Source organism: Lolium rigidum, chromosome 7, assembly GCF_022539505.1.
Source record: "Lolium rigidum isolate FL_2022 chromosome 7, APGP_CSIRO_Lrig_0.1, whole genome shotgun sequence".
NCBI lineage: Eukaryota > Viridiplantae > Streptophyta > Magnoliopsida > Poales > Poaceae > Lolium > Lolium rigidum.
In genome coordinates, this window is record NC_061514.1 from 344,122,678 (window position 1) to 344,139,610 (window position 16,933).

The window sequence follows — 16,933 nt, forward strand, 5'->3', positions numbered from 1 at the left end:
GTAGCTAGATGGTTGTCTTCTCCTCATTGTGCTTCATTGTTGGATCTTGTGAGCTGCCTAACATGATCAAGATCATCTATCTGTAATACTCTATGTTGTGTTTGTCGGGATCCGATGGATAGAGAATACTATTTCATGTTAATTATCAAGTTATTACATATGTGTTGTTTATGATCTTGCATGCTCTCCGTTACTAGTAGAGGCTCTGGCCAAGTTTTTGCTTTTAACTCCAAGAGGGAGTATTTATGCTCGATAGTGGGTTCATGCCCGCATTGACACCAGGACGAGTGACGGAAAGTTCTAAGGTTGTGTTGTGCTGTTGCCACTAGGGATAAAACATTGGCGCTATGTCCGAGGATGTAGTTGTTGATTACATTACGCACCATACTTAATGCAATTGTCTGTTGTTAGCAACTTAATACTTGGAGGGGTTCGGATGATAACCTCGAAGGTGGACTTTTTAGGCATAGATGCGGTTGGATGGCGGTCTATGTACTTTGTCGTAATGCCCAATTAAATCTCACTATACTTATCATGTCATGTATGTGCATTGTTATGCCCTCTCTATTTGTCAATTGCCCGACTGTAATTTGTTCACCCAACATGCTTTTATCTTATGGGAGAGACACCTCTAGTGAACTGTGGACCCCGGTCCATTCTTTTATACTTGAAATACAAATCTGCTGCAATACTTGTTTTTACTTGTTTTCTCTGCAAACAATCATCTTCCACACAATACGGTTAATCCTTTGTTACGAGCAAGCCGGTGAGATTGACAACCTCACTGTTTCGTTGGGGCAAAGTACTTTGGTTGTGTTGTGCAGGTTCCACGTTGGCGCCGGAATCTCCGGTGTTGCGCCGCACTACATCCCGCCGCCATCAACCTTCAACGTGCTTCTTGACTCCTACTGGTTCGATTAAACCTTGGTTTCTTACTGAGGGAAACTTGCCGCTGTGCGCATCACACCTTCCTCTTGGGGTTCCCAACGGACGTGTCAACTACACGCATCACCCCTCCCCACCCTTCCCCCTCCTCCTCGCCGCCGCCTGAGGGCGTCGCCGGGCAAAGCCCGCGCGGCGTCGGCGGCGGCGGGGCTCCTCTGCTCCCTCGCGCGGTGGCGGCGGCGCGGGTCTTCGCGGCCGGTGAGGGCGCCGTGCTGGTAGGGCGCGGCGGCGAGGTTGCGCTGCAACAGCGTGGCGTCTACGTGGTACCGGCGTGCCCGCGGCGGCGACGGTTCACCGGCGCGGCCTGAGGCGGGCGGCGCGAGCTCAGAGGTGCTGCAGGAAGGTGGAGGTCGTGGGCGCCGCGGACGAGGCTAGGGGCGGCAGGGCGCGGCCGGCGGCTACGTTCGCCCACTCCATCACGGAGGATCACGGCGAGGTGCTGGGTTATGTGGCCCAGATCTCGATCTGGCCACCTCGAGTCGGGCCAAGGCAGGGGCCCGCGCCCCATTCGACCCCATCCACCTCCGCCCTAGATCTGTGGGCACCCGCAGCCTTGGGGGCTGCTGGTTGCCGATCTGGCTGGTGGTGCCCTCCCGGTGTGGCGGCGGTGCGGCGGCGATGCGGCGTTCCGGATCTGGTTAGTTGGGCTCTCTGGCCGCCGCGCTTGCGGGCCAGGGTAGGGGCCCCGGGCTTTGGCTCATTCCGTCTCCAGATTTGGCGTGCCCGGCAGTCACGGGGGCTGTCGGTTTGCAGCTCCTTCCCCTCGCGATGTGGTGCTTGTCTTCTCCGGTCTCGCAGCAGGAAGAGTTTGGACGCCGGGGCGGCGGCCCTAGAAAGGTGGGAGCTTCACTGGTTGGCGGGCGAGCCAGGAGCTCAGGAGCTGGTCGGTGCCACGGTCATGAGGGCGGCGTGGTTCTCGGCGAGCAGTGTTCTGTGGCAGTGGCGCGGGTGCCGTTAGGGCGGTGGCCCGTTCCCTGTGCTGGAGGTGTTGAGGTCTACCGAGGGGAAACCCTCGCCCTCCCTGGGGCCGCGGTGTCGGCGTCTGCGGACGTCGTGTCCTTCTTGAAGGCGCCGTCGCGGTAACCTTGATCCTCCTCGTGCTTCGGGTGAAAACCTAAGATCCGAGGATCGGGCGGTGGCGATGCTCTTGTGTCGTGTTCTTCTTGAAGACACCGCCTTGGAGCTCACAGTTCGCGGCTCTCCGTTGGTGGTGTGGCAGAGGCGCGGTATTCGTCGACCTTTGTGCTTCGGGTGAAAACCTAAGATCCGCGGATCGGGTGGTGACGGCGCTCTCGTGTCGTGTTCTTCTTGAAGACGCCGCCTTGGAGCTCACTGTGTTTCTGCGGATGATGTTGGCTCTTTGCTTGGCGACCATCGGCAAGGCTTGCGCCGTCCCCTCCTTCGTCGAGTTTCCTGGGTGCTGCTTGTTGGGGTTCGAACGGTGGTGGTCGATGCACAGTGGTGGTCGGTCACTGGTGGCGCTGCCCGCGGCGGGGAGTTCTGTTGACGGCGTGCGTGTTCGATGGCTCTCCCTTGGGTGAGCCCCGGCCCGACACTGTTGCTGTCCGGTGTCTTCTCCGAGTCTTCGTAGGCTTCGTAAGGGTCGTGATTGTCGTTCGAGGTTCCGGTTTTAGCCTTTTGGCAGCTCGTGTGGGTGTGTGGGTGTGTGTTGTAAGCTGGGTTCAGCTCCTTGTACCTTGTCGCCGTTGAGGGCGTTATTAATTTAACGTCGGGCCTTTGGCCTTTGATCTAAAAAAAACTTGTGAGCTCCTTAAATTCCAAGTCAAATCCAGTCCTATCGACGACCCACACACACAGGCCTACGCTACACCTGACCGAACCAAAGCATATAGGAGAGCAAGCAAGACCATAGAGATGGCGCCCTCGTCGCAGCCGGCGACCCCAACGCCGCACGTCCTGCTGATCCCCTACCCGGCGCAGGGCCACGTGAACCCGTTCCTTCGGCTGGCCAAGGCCCTGCACGCGCGTGGCTTCTACGTCACCTTCGTCCACACCGAGCACAACCACGGCCGCCTCCTCCGGTCCCGCGGGCCCGGCGCCATCGCGGGCGCCGCCGCCGACGGCCTCCGGTTCGAGACGATCCCCGACGGGCTCCCTCGTGCCGAGCTCGACGCCACGCAGGACATCTGGGCGCTCTGCGAGGCCACGCGGCGGGCGTGCCCAGGCCACGTCAGGGAGCTCGTCCAGCGGCTCGGCCGCACGGAGGGCGTCCCGCCGGTAACCTGCGTCGTTGCCGACGGCGCCATGGGGTTCGCTGTGCACGTGGCCAAGGAGATGGGGCTCTCCGCCTACCTCTTCTTCACCCCCAGCGCGTGCGGATTCTTGGGCTACCTCAACTTCGATCAGCTCGTGAAGAGAGGCTACGTCCCATTCAAAGGTACGCTGATGATTTTTATCACCTGTTCTAATCTGTAGCCATCGGCATGTAGCAAAGGTATCACTCACATCCACTTTAGAAAAGTCATAGGAATTTTTTTTTAAAAAAAACCTATCTGGTGGATCGAGATGCTTAATTATTTTCACCCGCACCTAATTCCAGTCATCGCCGGTGCTCATCGAGCGCAAATCCCAAACAAAACGACATTTCAATGATTTTCATTGGATATTCATACCTAGCCAATCAAAGTTTTTGTGGTGGAAAAATTGTAGTTGACAAGGTGGTCTTGTTTGTCTTTTATGTATCTTAGAAACTACACAAAGCATGGATATGAAAATCTGCAGTCACTGATACAGTACAACTAGAATTTTATTTAGCAATTTGAAATTTTCGAATATTTGAAATTCAAAACAAATTCTTGAGACATATATAACTCTAATGCCGTAAAAATCCTGAATTATTTTTCCTATGCTCTATATCAATTTTTTTAATGAAGTGCAAAGTTTCAAGTTCAAATACTATATGGTGTGAGAGATACCAAAAAGAGAAGTTATTTATATGTGAAAAGCGTGGATCTTGATGCACCTGCCAACTTCCTAGACGAGAGGTGTGCAGTGACCACCTGCTCAGAACATCCTCTCTTTCGTCGCCACTATTAACAGTGACATCTAAGTCAAATTGTTTGCTTCGGATCAAGAAATATATAAATGCATAAGATGATAACATATTATATTTCACACCCAAAACCTCGCCCTTCGTAAAATAATGGCAAGTGTGCTGAAATGTATCTACTTTGAACGTGCTAGCCAGCTGATAGCCGATTCTTTAGTTGACGAGACTAGTTTGATACTTCCTCTTCGTAAGATCTTCCACGGTAGCAATCTTACTCGAACAAATTTAGTATTATTTAATCTATCCAGCTTTCCATGAAAAGAAGATCTGAGGGGATCTGATTTCTCATAGCTAGGCAACTTAAGTGAAATAGCACTATTTTTTCACAAACTTCTACAAATGTCTCACAACTTCATCCTCTTTTCCTACGTTTATGCGGAGTACCAACTAAGCTTTTTATAGTGTTGCTGACATGCGCAGGACAAGCTCCCCCAAAAAAATGCCTCCAAGGAAGGCACCTAACATGCATCTAAACCAACCAGTCATGCCAATGTAAACCAACCAGTCATGCCAATGTAAAAAGTGATAAGGATAGCCTTAGTAAATTTAACAGGAGACCTATCATGTCTGTCATTAATTCTAAACCAAAAGAAGCCTGCAAAGTTTATTCGACTAGTCACAATGGGAAGTATCATACACTAGTATCATGCACATGATACTAGTTTATGATACTAACCCCACAATGCATAGTATCATAATATAATAGCATAGTATCATCATATTTAATGTTTTGTAGAATCTCAATGCAAATGTGTGTACATGATGTGTTTGCCATTAAGTTTTCTAGTTTTACGTGCTATGATAAGGTAGTATCATATTATGATAGTACCACTTTCATCTCTCACCTCATTAATTGGTGTGCCACATCAGATTTTTGCCAACATGGCATGCATGATACTACTTATAATACTCCCATTGTGGCTAGTCTTCATCATACTACTTCAAAGTGAGGACGCCGTAATCCAGTCACTGCCGTCCTCCAAAGGCGAAGGAACGTTACTAGAACTGGCAGCCATAATAGCAAGAATAAATAAATAAGTAATAAGAAGATGAAAAAAATATGGAGACAAAAAAAATCAAGATAACCAAAGCGTAAAGCAAATCAAAATAGATCTATAGTTTGGTATACTTTTCCAACAATGGCGCCAGAAAGCTATCAATTTCCGATTACAACCTATGAATTTCCATTTCCGATTACTCGTTGTCCATTTCCATTGCGGCACCAGAACGGTTTACCGAAGAATGTTCGCATGGCCTAGGGATTTGTACAAGAAATCAATTACGGAGAAATTGAATGGTGTAAGTTTTCGTGTGGTGGAAACGATGGTTGTTCTCCTATCGGTTACATGTTTATATAGGTGTAAATATACAATGGTAACATTGATGGTTTTGGTAAGGGGGGCGCCATGATCACCTGATTGACTTAGTCATGACGTGATCGGTGTGGTTAACTCATTTCCTTCTATATCGATTTTTTTTCGACAAGGGGAACGAAGCCCCAGCCTCTGCATCAAAGCGATGCATACGACTTTTATTTAGAATTTATTCAACAAGTAAATGTCAAGAGTATACATTACAAAACGCGAAGCCACTACTCAACACCTACAAACCCGATAATGGGTGAATTAACATATCGTCAGGGCCTCTGCCCTAAGAACAGAAACAAACACCGCACCAACTAAAAACCGGGGGGCATCCCTGAGCACCCTATGGCGAAAACAGGAGCTCATAACCGGTTTAGTAGAACCTTGATGAGCGCCTTATGCCCTCGCTTCAGAAGCCGTCACCACCATTGAACCGCTGATCCATCTTCAGGGCAAAGATCAGCATAGCCCTTACCATACATGTTGTTGATGCCACCATGGAAGATTCATCGTGTGTAGCACCTGGCTAACAAGCATGACTAAGCATCACACCTGTCAACTAAGCATGACTTGACATCTCCTCCTTCAGCCTCTAACATCCAGCGCTGCTCCACAAACGATGCTCCCAGGAGAAAAAACGACACTGGAGTGCCACCATCGTCCGGTCTGAAAGACCAGAATCTAGGGTCTCCCCCGAAGGAGCACTAGTCAGCCAACAATCATTGCTCAGTGATGCCTTCTATATCAATTTGTGCCTGCTACGATTGACACAATCGATGCACATTTATTTGTCAATGATACTTTCCTAACATTTCTCCTTAATTTAAACTCATCTAAGTTGCGTCCCTTTCCGGTGCCTTTCGTGTCTTTTATCTTTTCTCCCTGCAGTCACATCGGTAGTGTTATTGATGCAAGTGATGACGCACACAATGTGGACTAAAGTTGTTGCCGATGTGTCGTTGTAGATGTATCCTGATGTCGACGTCGAGGTAGCGGTGACGTACTAGCTGCGGTCGAGGTAGTCATGGTTGATGTAGTACTCGCTGTAGTCAGTGTAGCTGCAATCGCCGGAGGTGCAAGAATTGCATGGTTCTTTTTTGGACGGAGCTGCGGTCGTGGAAGAGGCACCTTGCGGATGTTAAAGGGTCGAGCATCTTGCAGATGCCAGAGGATGCAGTTGTAGGTGAGACCACCAATTTTGCCAGACTGGAGGAAACCACTGAGCCCACAACAGTTTTGCCAGAACCGTGTGTGTGATTGTAGTGTTGATGTAGTTCGACCCGGAGGATTGGAACCTGGGTACGCGCGCGCCCGTTTACGAAAAGTTTAAAAAAATGCTATTTAAAAGTTTCCAAAAAATGTGAAGTAAAATTTTGCATGTACATATTATGTTGATATTTACTCGTGTGAGTTTTCACGAAAAAATACCATTGTGTGTGGCCTGTATAAAAATGACAAAATGTCCAAATGAGAATAGTGAACAGGAATTTGTACTATTCACAGAAATAGTAATTTGCATTTTGTCATTTTTGTGTAGGTCACACACAATGGTATTTTTCCGTGAAAACACACATGAGTAAGTACCAACATAATATCTACATGCAAAAATTTACTTCACATTTTTTGGAAACTTTTACATAGTATTTTTTTTGAATTTTCGTAAACGGGTGCGCGCGTACCCAGGTTCCATTCACCATTTTCGTGATGTAGTTGCTCTACATCGAACGTTGTCGATGGCGTCGTCGATATTGTGTCGCCTTACATGGTGTGTGCCCATTCTAGTGGATGATGTAGCAGCGGTGACGTGTTGACGAGGTGGTTTTGTTGATAAAGACCATGCCCATGAGTCATGTCGACTTTGGTGATGATGTGTGGGTGATGTCAAAGCAGGATGCATGTCGGCGATGATATCTCGCTTGAAGGTCTCCCTTCTCGCGACGATGATGACGATGCCATGCTGCATCGAAGAAGTTGGCGAAGTAGTGCTCCACACGAGCCTGCGTGTGGATGATATTAATGCTGCTTCGCATGCATGTGCCCGACGGAGATCTTAGCTCGCTGCACGATGTAGTCATACAACTTGTGTCGTGGTTTGGCTCATTGTAGGGCGGCTCGGTGCAGTGTCGGTGAAGATCGCTATATTGGCTCGGTGACCGCCCGGCGCGGGATGTTGTACTCTCGTGGTCGATGTTGTCGTCACGGGGAACGATGTATGGGTCCATGAAGTTCCATGTGAGCGTTCCATGGCGCGCACCTCGTGATGCGCGTGCGCGCGTGGTTGATGTAGTAGTCGCGGCCGGCGCTGCTCCCGGTCGTCCAGATCGGGATGTACTGGATGAGATGAGCACGTACATGTAGGCATGGAGCACTTGCAGCCTTGGACGATTGTGGACTGAAATCTCTGTGTAGATGAGAAGCGTGACCCAGCTTGCTTCTCCTGCATGCAACACAAAAACAAATCGTGGATGCTCATGGGCTAGTGCACGCACATAGTAGAAGATGCTCCAGCCTGAAGTTGTCGCGTGGATCTTCCGAGTCTTTTTTTTAAACAGCGGTAGGTTCCAGAGGGGCCTAGAAGCATTTATTCAGTGGTGGAGCCACAATTACAGGAATAACTACCAAGAAAAAGAAAAGTACAAACCAGTCCAAGCTTGGGGCGAGCGGCTGGGAGCCGAGCAACATGCAGAGGGGCTCCTGCCTTGGCAAGTAGCCTGAAGGTAGTTGTTGATTTGCAATCCCCGATGGGAAGAACCGCCACCGACGAAGAGGGTGGGAGATATCGCCCTTCGACCTTGTTGAGCGATTACCAAGATAAGGTCGCCGTGGATGTGCTCCCAGGAGCAGCTTCATCACTCCCCTACTACTTGCGTGGCCACCCTCCAGCCAGCGCAGGAAATTTCTCTTCTACCTCATCACCATGACGAGTGAAGAAGAAAAGCCTCCAGCTCCCATGGTTGGCACCCAAAGCCAAGGATAATGGCCCTTTGTATGTGCACGATCTAGCCTCCCACCTCCTGCAAGCCTTCGGCTCTGACCGGAGGAGCACCACGTCGAAGAGGAAGATGGCCAGAAGGCTGCAGATCCCGGCCAAGAGACTTAGCTGCCACCTCTCGGCACCGCACCAGACAATGACATCATGCCAAACTATGACATCACACCAGCACCTAGCATAACACCTAATACTACAATGTACACCTACTCCGGCATCTCTCCTTTGCCATCTCCGACAGGCTATTCCAACGAGAAGGGCTCGGGATTGACCCGACCTCTGACTAGGCTGTCCCAGAAGAGAGTAGTGGACGTGGGAGGGGAAGGATCGGAAAAGGGCTTGTGGAAATCATCTTCCGAGCCTTCAGGAGGCGATGTTCCGTGAATTCCGAGGATTGGGTTGTGCCTTCCCGGTCCTTCGAGGTCATGCGCAGGTGTCCCCGCCTCCCAGGTGGCCTGGTCATGGCAGCGTGTCGTAGTCGCATCGCCAGGTCGCTGCAGGAAGTGGCGTGTCCCACGTATCGTGGAGTTGAGGAGTAGTGCTACATGACATAGATCGTCGATGTAGAACTCTGCATGCATGGCCCGCCAGATCGGATCATCTTAGAGTGCGAGAACGATTTGGCGATGATGGATCGTTCCGTGGTGCTGATCTTTCCCTCGCCACGTGACCATGGTGTATGCGTGTGCATCTTATTTTCGTTGGGGCATAAGGTCCGTGGAGATTTAGAGATTTATTTGGCTTAGTTTATCCAATAGAAACTTAGGAATTTTCAAATTGATCTAATCTACTAAACCAATATGATGTTTGATCGAGTCTGGGTACCGCCCCGGGGAGAGAAGATTAATCTCCCTGGAGCGGTGCGATGCGGAAGTGGTGGAAGAATCTAGGATCGGCATCGTGAGACTACCCTCTCTGATACCATGTATTTATTCGTGTGGTGGAAGTGATGGGTGTTCTCCCATCGGTTATGTGTTTATATATGTGAAAAGGTGCAACGGTATCATCGATGCTTTTGATAAGGGGCACACCATGATTACTGTGATTGATTCAATCATGACGTCATGGGTGAACGGTGTGGTTAACTCATTGGCTTCTATACCGATTTGTGCCTTATATAATTGACACAATCGATGCACATTTATTTAGCAAGGATACTTTCCTAACACATGGAACAACCCTGTTGGCCCTCGCACATGCTTCCAAATGCACCCTTAGGATGTGCCCTATGCTAAGCTTCATGCACTAGCACAGGATACACACGGCAGGAGGCTGCGGGGATTTTTTACAATAAATTGCAAAAGTCAGGATTTGAACTCGAGACCTGGGGCACTGATACCATGTTAAGTTTCATGCACTAGCCACTTGAACCAAAAGTCCGAACTGATGGAAAGAGCTAGGCAATCTACTTTATACACATCAACACCCTAGTGTTACACATTTGTTACCAATTAATTAGCCGACAAAAACATTCCAATCAAAATTGACTTTTAGGCTGCAAATGCTACATGCCACCAAGAAATCCTGACATTATGTAATCTCACTATAAATTTCACCAAACTGAAGATATATTATACCCATTATGCGCCCTGGCACGAGGTGGTTAAGAATATCGTTTAACAAGATGGTTGAAATGCACGTTCTTAATAAAGGACAGTAAACCGTATGATTACACACTATTTTAGGGGACATATCCTTATAGGTATATTTTGTTGCCCGCATGCCTGGCATACATTTTGTCAAGCTGAATCACTCAGGAAAATGGCTAAATGATACAGGCGTCGTGCACTTCGTTGAAATGCAAAATGTGTGGGTCCAAAGGAATCCCCTTAGTAGATCCATGAGCCAAAAGAATACCACATCAATCGCGTCGAAGCAAGGACAGCGAACAGAGAACGCGTCGTTTGAAAAAAAAACGTATGGAGGAACACATGATAGAATAAGAGCCTATGCAAACACGATAAGCTTCATACGCAACAAGTTGCAGAGGTATGCAATGTGTTACATTTTGTGATAGAAAATATGATCAGCTGCAGAAGCCCGTGATGTACCCAACCTTCTGAGGTGGGGCGCCTTTCCCCGCTTGCCTGGCCGATTGGGTGGCAAACGACTCCTCGGTGGTCCATGGTCTTTGCTCAAGAATGGGTGATGTGTGTTTTTGGGTCTCACGAGGTGGGGCGACTCTAGGGATATGAATAATGTGAATGAGAAGATTCCATATAAATAGAGGAGAGCCGTTGAGGAGGCCACTTGGAAGAATATCATGACAGTAGAGATGTTAGAACAGGGCGTGAACATGACACAATCTTGTACGGGATGCTGTGTTTTATAGATGCGCCTTCGCTTGACAACACATTGCAAGGTCCAAAGTGTGTGTGTAAGTCTCGTGTGATGTTGTGAGATAGTGGGAAAAGTAATACTCAAACCTATGTTCAAGGTGGACAATGATCGATACAAACCATCACCTGAAGCACCGACACATGGTACATGTGTGTTTGCCTTATGGTAACAAACTGTGTGTTTCAACTTTCAACCAATTTGACGAGACTCTAAACGTAGAGTGCTGCAGCAAGCAATGTCTTCATCGGAAAAATGACTCGATGGTTAATATCGAACACAAGAAAGTTGGCATTTATATTTATTCTCATCAAGCAACCCACTCAAAGCATAGAAACTCACCTCGTTGTCTCCAACTCCATCGTAGTAGTTGTCACATACAACAGTCGTAAGAGGTTTATAAAGAATAGTAATCAAAGTGTTCCATGCTTTTAGATTAATTAAAATGAAATTTTAAATTTCAAAAAAAAGTGAGGTGAAAGTCATTTCTTATGTTGGAAAATGGACTATGGCTCATGTGTTTATTTGACCCCTCTGTATCTCTCAAACCATATGGCACAAAGTAAGCACAAATATGACAAGTTCTAGCACAATCAAGTTTTATGTTTGTTTAGAACCCATACACATTCATATGGGCATAATATTGAGAATGACACAACACATCCTACTAGTAGCATATGGGGGAGGGAAACACCAAGGAACACTTACAATGAAGTAATAAAAATAGTGTTGCTTTAAGATAAATGACAAGATAAATTGTCACTATCCAGGACACACCACAAGTTCTTCTCCAACTAATACAAATATTTACTCACACATGCCCTAACTTACAAGTTTGGTCAGAAAACAAGCATACAAGAACTTTTTAATATTATGCATCTACTCTGTTGGCGACCTTCTATTTCTCAGTTTTGTTGTTTCGCCTCTTATCACCCTCTCTGGTGTTATGAAAAAACGAAGGAGGTATATGTAGATGGTATTAGGTCAAGACAGACACAGGGGTGCAAGATTCAGCAAGATCGGATGATCAAGGGGGAGTGGACCCACCACGATGCTTCATGGTAGAGCAGACACACCATGGACCCTCTGACTCCCCTCTTTTGTCTCATGCACTCCGTCTTCGACTGTTTTTACCATTAGATGCTAAAATAATAAGTTTTCATGGAAAATCCCATAAATACATAAAACTGTAGGGAAATAGAACAAATTAGGCAAATAATATGGGTATTATCATTACAAACTCGAAAATACATAGATATATTTTTGACGTATCAGTGCCTAGCGGTGGCCCGCAACATCTACTTACCGGTGGTTAGTATGACCGTGCCGTGGGGATAAGCACGGCTGAAGTCCGAGATATGCTCCATGGATGTGGCCCATGCGGCGGTCCTGCCAAGACAACGCCGGCTGGACAGATGGTCCATGCTATATTTACATTCTCTATGGTACATAAGGATCATGCCCCATGTACCAGCGGCCTGCTCACACACAACATCATTGCGACCCACACATTGAAGAAGGATTTTGGGAGGGACAGAAAACACATCTGATATGTCACCATTTGGGCACAACCCATCGTAATACAAACCTTCACTTAACCCCCCCCCCCCCCCCCACCACCACCACCAGCACCACCGTTGGATGTCACTAAAATGATAAATCGCATTAATTCGTTCATTTCAGCATAACCCTCACCTAGGTAGATTTTTTTTGGGCTATTATAGCATCGTTGAAGAACTTTATTTCGTGATGGGCCAAAACTGTACCAAAATCATGGCAAAATTTGAAAACATCTCTGTAGGAAAATATGAGTACGCAGCCGAACGGTGGCTATACCCGGGAAATACAGAAGCCGGCCAAAAGCAACAACCGACGCTTGTCCATTCATGCAGAACCAGTGCTGAGTAGGCATGAACATGGGACAATCGCCAGTTGACGAGGCATACAGGACGTTCACGAGGTGGCATGAACATGTAACAATAGCCATTTGCACGCGCCTGCCAGACGATTGCTGGACGAGGATGCACATACAACCATGGCCGCCACACGGTCGCCGCGTGGTAACCATGCGGAGCATTCCACTCCTTCACATGTGTTGTCTCGCCACACAGGCAGCCGTCCCCACGTAGTATCCATTCTCCATGGAACTTATATTAGAAACGCTATGCGGACTATTTGAATTTTGTTTCATTGGGTTTATTGTGAATCATAATATTTGTTTCGGAATTTAGATCTTGAATTTTGTTAATTTTGGATTTCTTTTAATTGTCGAAATAAAAACACTGGTTAAAACGTAATGTTATTTTGATAATTACTCTGATATAGGCCCTTTTAATTTTAGAATGAGAATTAAATAGGTGGATTAGTGGATGGGAGAGAGTGATCGATTCGAGAGCATGCATTGTACCATATGCATGAATAATGACATAAGAGCTTACATATCCATATCTCAAACCAAACAAAAGATTTATGATAAATTGAAATATGCATACATGTTCACTTTCCTCCAATCGATATATATGAAACGTGGATGCACTGTTCATATTGTTGTATGCGTTCTCATTTGCACTGTTAAGTAACTGGAACTGATTCAAACGTACGTGCACACGCAGACGAGAGTTGCTTCACCAACGGGTACCTAGACACGCCCCTGGACTGGATTGCCGGCATGATCAGCAACGTCCGCCTCCGCGACCTCCCGACGTTCATCCGCACCACGGAAGCTGACGACACAATGCTCACCATCAACATCAAGCAGTGCGAGCTGGACGCGCCCGCCGCCGACGGCATCCTCCTCAACACCTTCGACGACCTCGAGCGCGTCGCGTTGGATGCCATCCGCGCGCGCCTGCCCAACACCTTCACCATTGGCCCACTCGGCCCGGAGGTGTCGCCTCCGTCTTACCTCCCGTCGCTTACCTCGAGTCTGTGGAAGGAGGACGACCGGTGCGTCGCGTGGCTGGACGCGCAGCCGGCGGACGGCTCCGTGGTGTACGTCAACTTCGGGAGCATCACAGTGGTGACGAGGGAGCAGATGGTGGAGTTTGCGCGCGGGCTGGCCGCCGCCGGCAGCCCGTTCTTGTGGGTCGTCCGGCCCGACATGGTGCGGGACGGCGTCGACATGCTACCGGTGCCGGAGGGGTTCGCGGAGGAGGTTGCGGGGCGGGGCCTGATGGTGGGGTGGTGTGACCAGGAGGCGGTGCTGGGCCACCGCGCGACGGGTGGGTTCCTGAGCCACTGCGGTTGGAACTCGACGGTGGAGAGCCTGCGCGCCGGCGTGCCGATGCTGTGCTGGCCCTTCTTCTCGGAGCAGGTGACCAACTGCCGCTACGCGTGCGACGAGTGGGGTGTGGGCGTCGAGTTGTCGCGAGAAGCCGGCCAGGCAGAGGTGGAGGCCGCCGTGAGGGAGCTGATGGGCGACGGGGAGAAGGCTGCGGCAATGAGGAGGAAAGCGGCGGAGTGGAAGGAGAAGGCCGCGAGCGCGGTCGCGGCAGGCGGGTCGTCGCAACGAAACCTCGACAGGTTCGTCGACGAGGTCTTGCGCGCGCATAGTTCTAGGCTTCTAGCTAGTTAATGTTCCGGCAGTGTGTTGTTTGTGACCGGGATCGGAGTGCGCCTTCTACCATCGTGGTCGTGGATTCGTGGGTGATAGACATGAAATTGTCGTTTCAAACTTTGTTGTAAAGGACTGCAATAAACTTTCATTCATATTGAAATCGGGTCAATATCTTTACCTAGACGAGAATGATACTTGCTCCTTCAGGTAAGAAAAGTTGATTGAGCTTTTCCAATATATAGTTTGCTCGGCAGTCACAAAAAACTCAATCATCCTCTCTCAATAAACCAATAAATTAGGAGTACAGATCAATTATAGGTTAGTTGTAAGCATGTATTGTTAGCTAATCATTCTTCTTTTCTGAAACTCGACATTGTTCAGTTCTGAGTTCGAGTTCAGAGTGCACCAGGAATTAAACTAAAATGTACTCGTTGAATTAATCTTTGCCACGTTGATGCGCGTTTATGCATCTGCAATTTGTAAGTACTCCTGCAAAATTAAAATACAGTCAAATTAAGTGAACATGTGTGACGCTGAAACTGCAGTCGAGGTCGATATATTCAGTCTATTCTCGTGGTGGCTTTCTGTATTTCCATTTCATGCCTCTCTAGACCACACATGTGTTATACGCGAACTTTGAGTCTTTGAACATGTTGAGAATTTCAGATCCGAAAGCAAGATTTCAGGAATATATGGCTATGAAGGTTACAAGGCCTATTTTCTACCCCAAGGTGTCCATCTTGGTTGGTGACATCTTGAGTCAGCGTACCAGTCTACGACCAAAGAGGGGCTGGGGGAGTGCGCGGGGGGGGGCGGGGGGGGTGACAACCTTATTCCTCCCGACCTAAACAGAACAAAACGGATACGTTTGGTGTCCAAAATGAGTAGGGTGCTTTTAGACCCTCAATGCACCCTCAATGCGACTACTTCTGAAAGTGGCGAGGGAAATTTGCATTTGGGCCCCTGCAACTCCCATGGTTTTTTCTGATCCTTATCACCCTTCGTGTCCAAGAACTGGCGGCCAAGAGAGCATCGCGCTGCGGAGGCTGGGGTACGGTCGCCCAATATGTTTTGGGTTATTCTTTTCTAAAAGCGACAGCTTTGCTGTGTTCTCAGTTTAATTAGTTCAGAGTGCAAAAGGAATAAAATTAAAATGTACTCGTGGTACGGTGTTAATCATCGCCTCTTTGGTGCATGTCGTATGCAGCATCTGTTGTTTGTATGTACTCGTGCAAAACTATGCAGTCAAATTAAGTGACAATGTGCATGCTGAAACTGCAGTAGAGATCGACATATTCAGTCAAGTAGTTATTGTGCTAGCTTACTGTATTTCCACTTCATGCCTCTTCAAACCATCCACGAACTTTGAGTCTCTGAAAATGTCCAGAATTTCAGATGCAGATCAACAGTCAAAGTGTGCAAGATTTCAGGAATATATGGCTTTATTTTTTAGGTAATATATGGCTATGAAGGTTACAAGGCCATTTTTTACCTCAAGGCCCAAGCAGTGAGAGTGGGCCTTGTGAGACCCATCTCTCATTCGGCCTGGTCAAGCATGGAAATCCTGCCGGAGTTTGAATTCTGGTACTGTACATTCCCCTCTCAGTCAAAACTTCTCTGAAACAGACCATGTCTATGTTGAGTCACACTGTACCCCAAAATAATGGTTGGTGACTGGCTCGCCAAGCTTTTCCGTCCTATGTCGGGGTTGCAGCTTACCTTTGGTCATCTGATAGGCCAAGCTGAGAAGGTAGCAGACTAGCAGTCTAGCTAGGAGAAGCATGCGCATGGAAGGCCATCTGGCCCTTGCTGTTTCCAAGAGATAAAGTTTACTGCACCATGGCAGTATGACACTACACACATTCCATTAGTCTTCGCCGGATCGATCACGCACTAACTAAAGTTACATGCTCATCCACGCGTGCCTGCTTATATACACATATGTATGCACCAGGTACTAGTACTGACTACTGAGTGTAAGTGTAACTACCATGGATGGCGGATGGGGTATTGGTGTCGAGGCCGTTTGCCATCTCCAATGCGAGATCAGCTCGGTCGAGGTCACGGGCGCCCTTGGCTGCACCGGTGACGCTCGCGCGCTCTTCCTCCGGTGCCACGTCCCGGCGGGCGGTGGGAGGACGATCCAGGTCGACAGCCAAATCGCCGAGGCCCACGTCGGCGACGTGGTCTCGTGGCGGGACGTGGCGTCGCTGACATGCGACGGCTCGGCCGCGTGCGTGCGAGAGCTCGTGGACACGAGGAGCGTGGTGTTCGAGATGCGTAGGAGGCGGAGGAAGATCATGGGGCGCACCGGCGGGTCGGTGCTGGTTGGCCGCGCCGAGGTGGCGTGGAGGGAGGTCGTGGCCGTGGACGCCGGAGACGCGGCGGTGGAGCGGCGAGTCGCACTTACAGTCCCCGCTCTGGGAGGCGGTTGGACGGCTCGGGATGATGCTTCGCTTGCGCCGGTGATGTCGGTGAGGATGAGCGTGCGCGTGTCGGAGACGGCCGAGCCCGTCCGCCGGAGCACTGGCTCGTACCGGGAGACCTGTGGCGGCGGTGACTGGAGCGTGGGCTCGGAGGATGTGTTCGGAGTTGTTGCTTTTGGCGTAGCAGATGACGCGGGCGAGTAGTTTGGACTTTGGGAGTTCCACGGGTGGTGTAAGTTGACATGA

At 48.9% G+C, this 16,933-nt stretch overlaps 1 protein-coding gene across 1 annotated transcript; it reads left to right on the forward strand.

The window, feature by feature from the left end:
• The first annotated feature begins 2,820 nt into the window (after window positions 1–2,820).
• Window positions 2,821–14,279, forward strand: LOC124673563 (UDP-glycosyltransferase 85A1-like). Its single transcript, XM_047209615.1, has 2 exons — window positions 2,821–3,343; window positions 13,318–14,279. Exons 1-2 carry the CDS (start codon window positions 2,821–2,823, stop codon window positions 14,277–14,279), a joined length of 1,485 nt encoding a protein of 494 aa, XP_047065571.1.
• The last annotated feature ends 2,654 nt before the right edge of the window (window positions 14,280–16,933 follow it).

Bases quoted from the DNA above. Each gene is read 5' to 3' on its own strand.
- LOC124673563 (XM_047209615.1), top strand. From the start codon at position 2,821: ATGGCGCCCTCGTCGCAGCCGGCGACCCCAACGCCGCACGTCCTGCTG. The intron at 3,344-13,317 runs GTACGCTGATGA...GTGCACACGCAG, and splicing joins AGGCTACGTCCCATTCAAAG to ACGAGAGTTGCTTCACCAAC.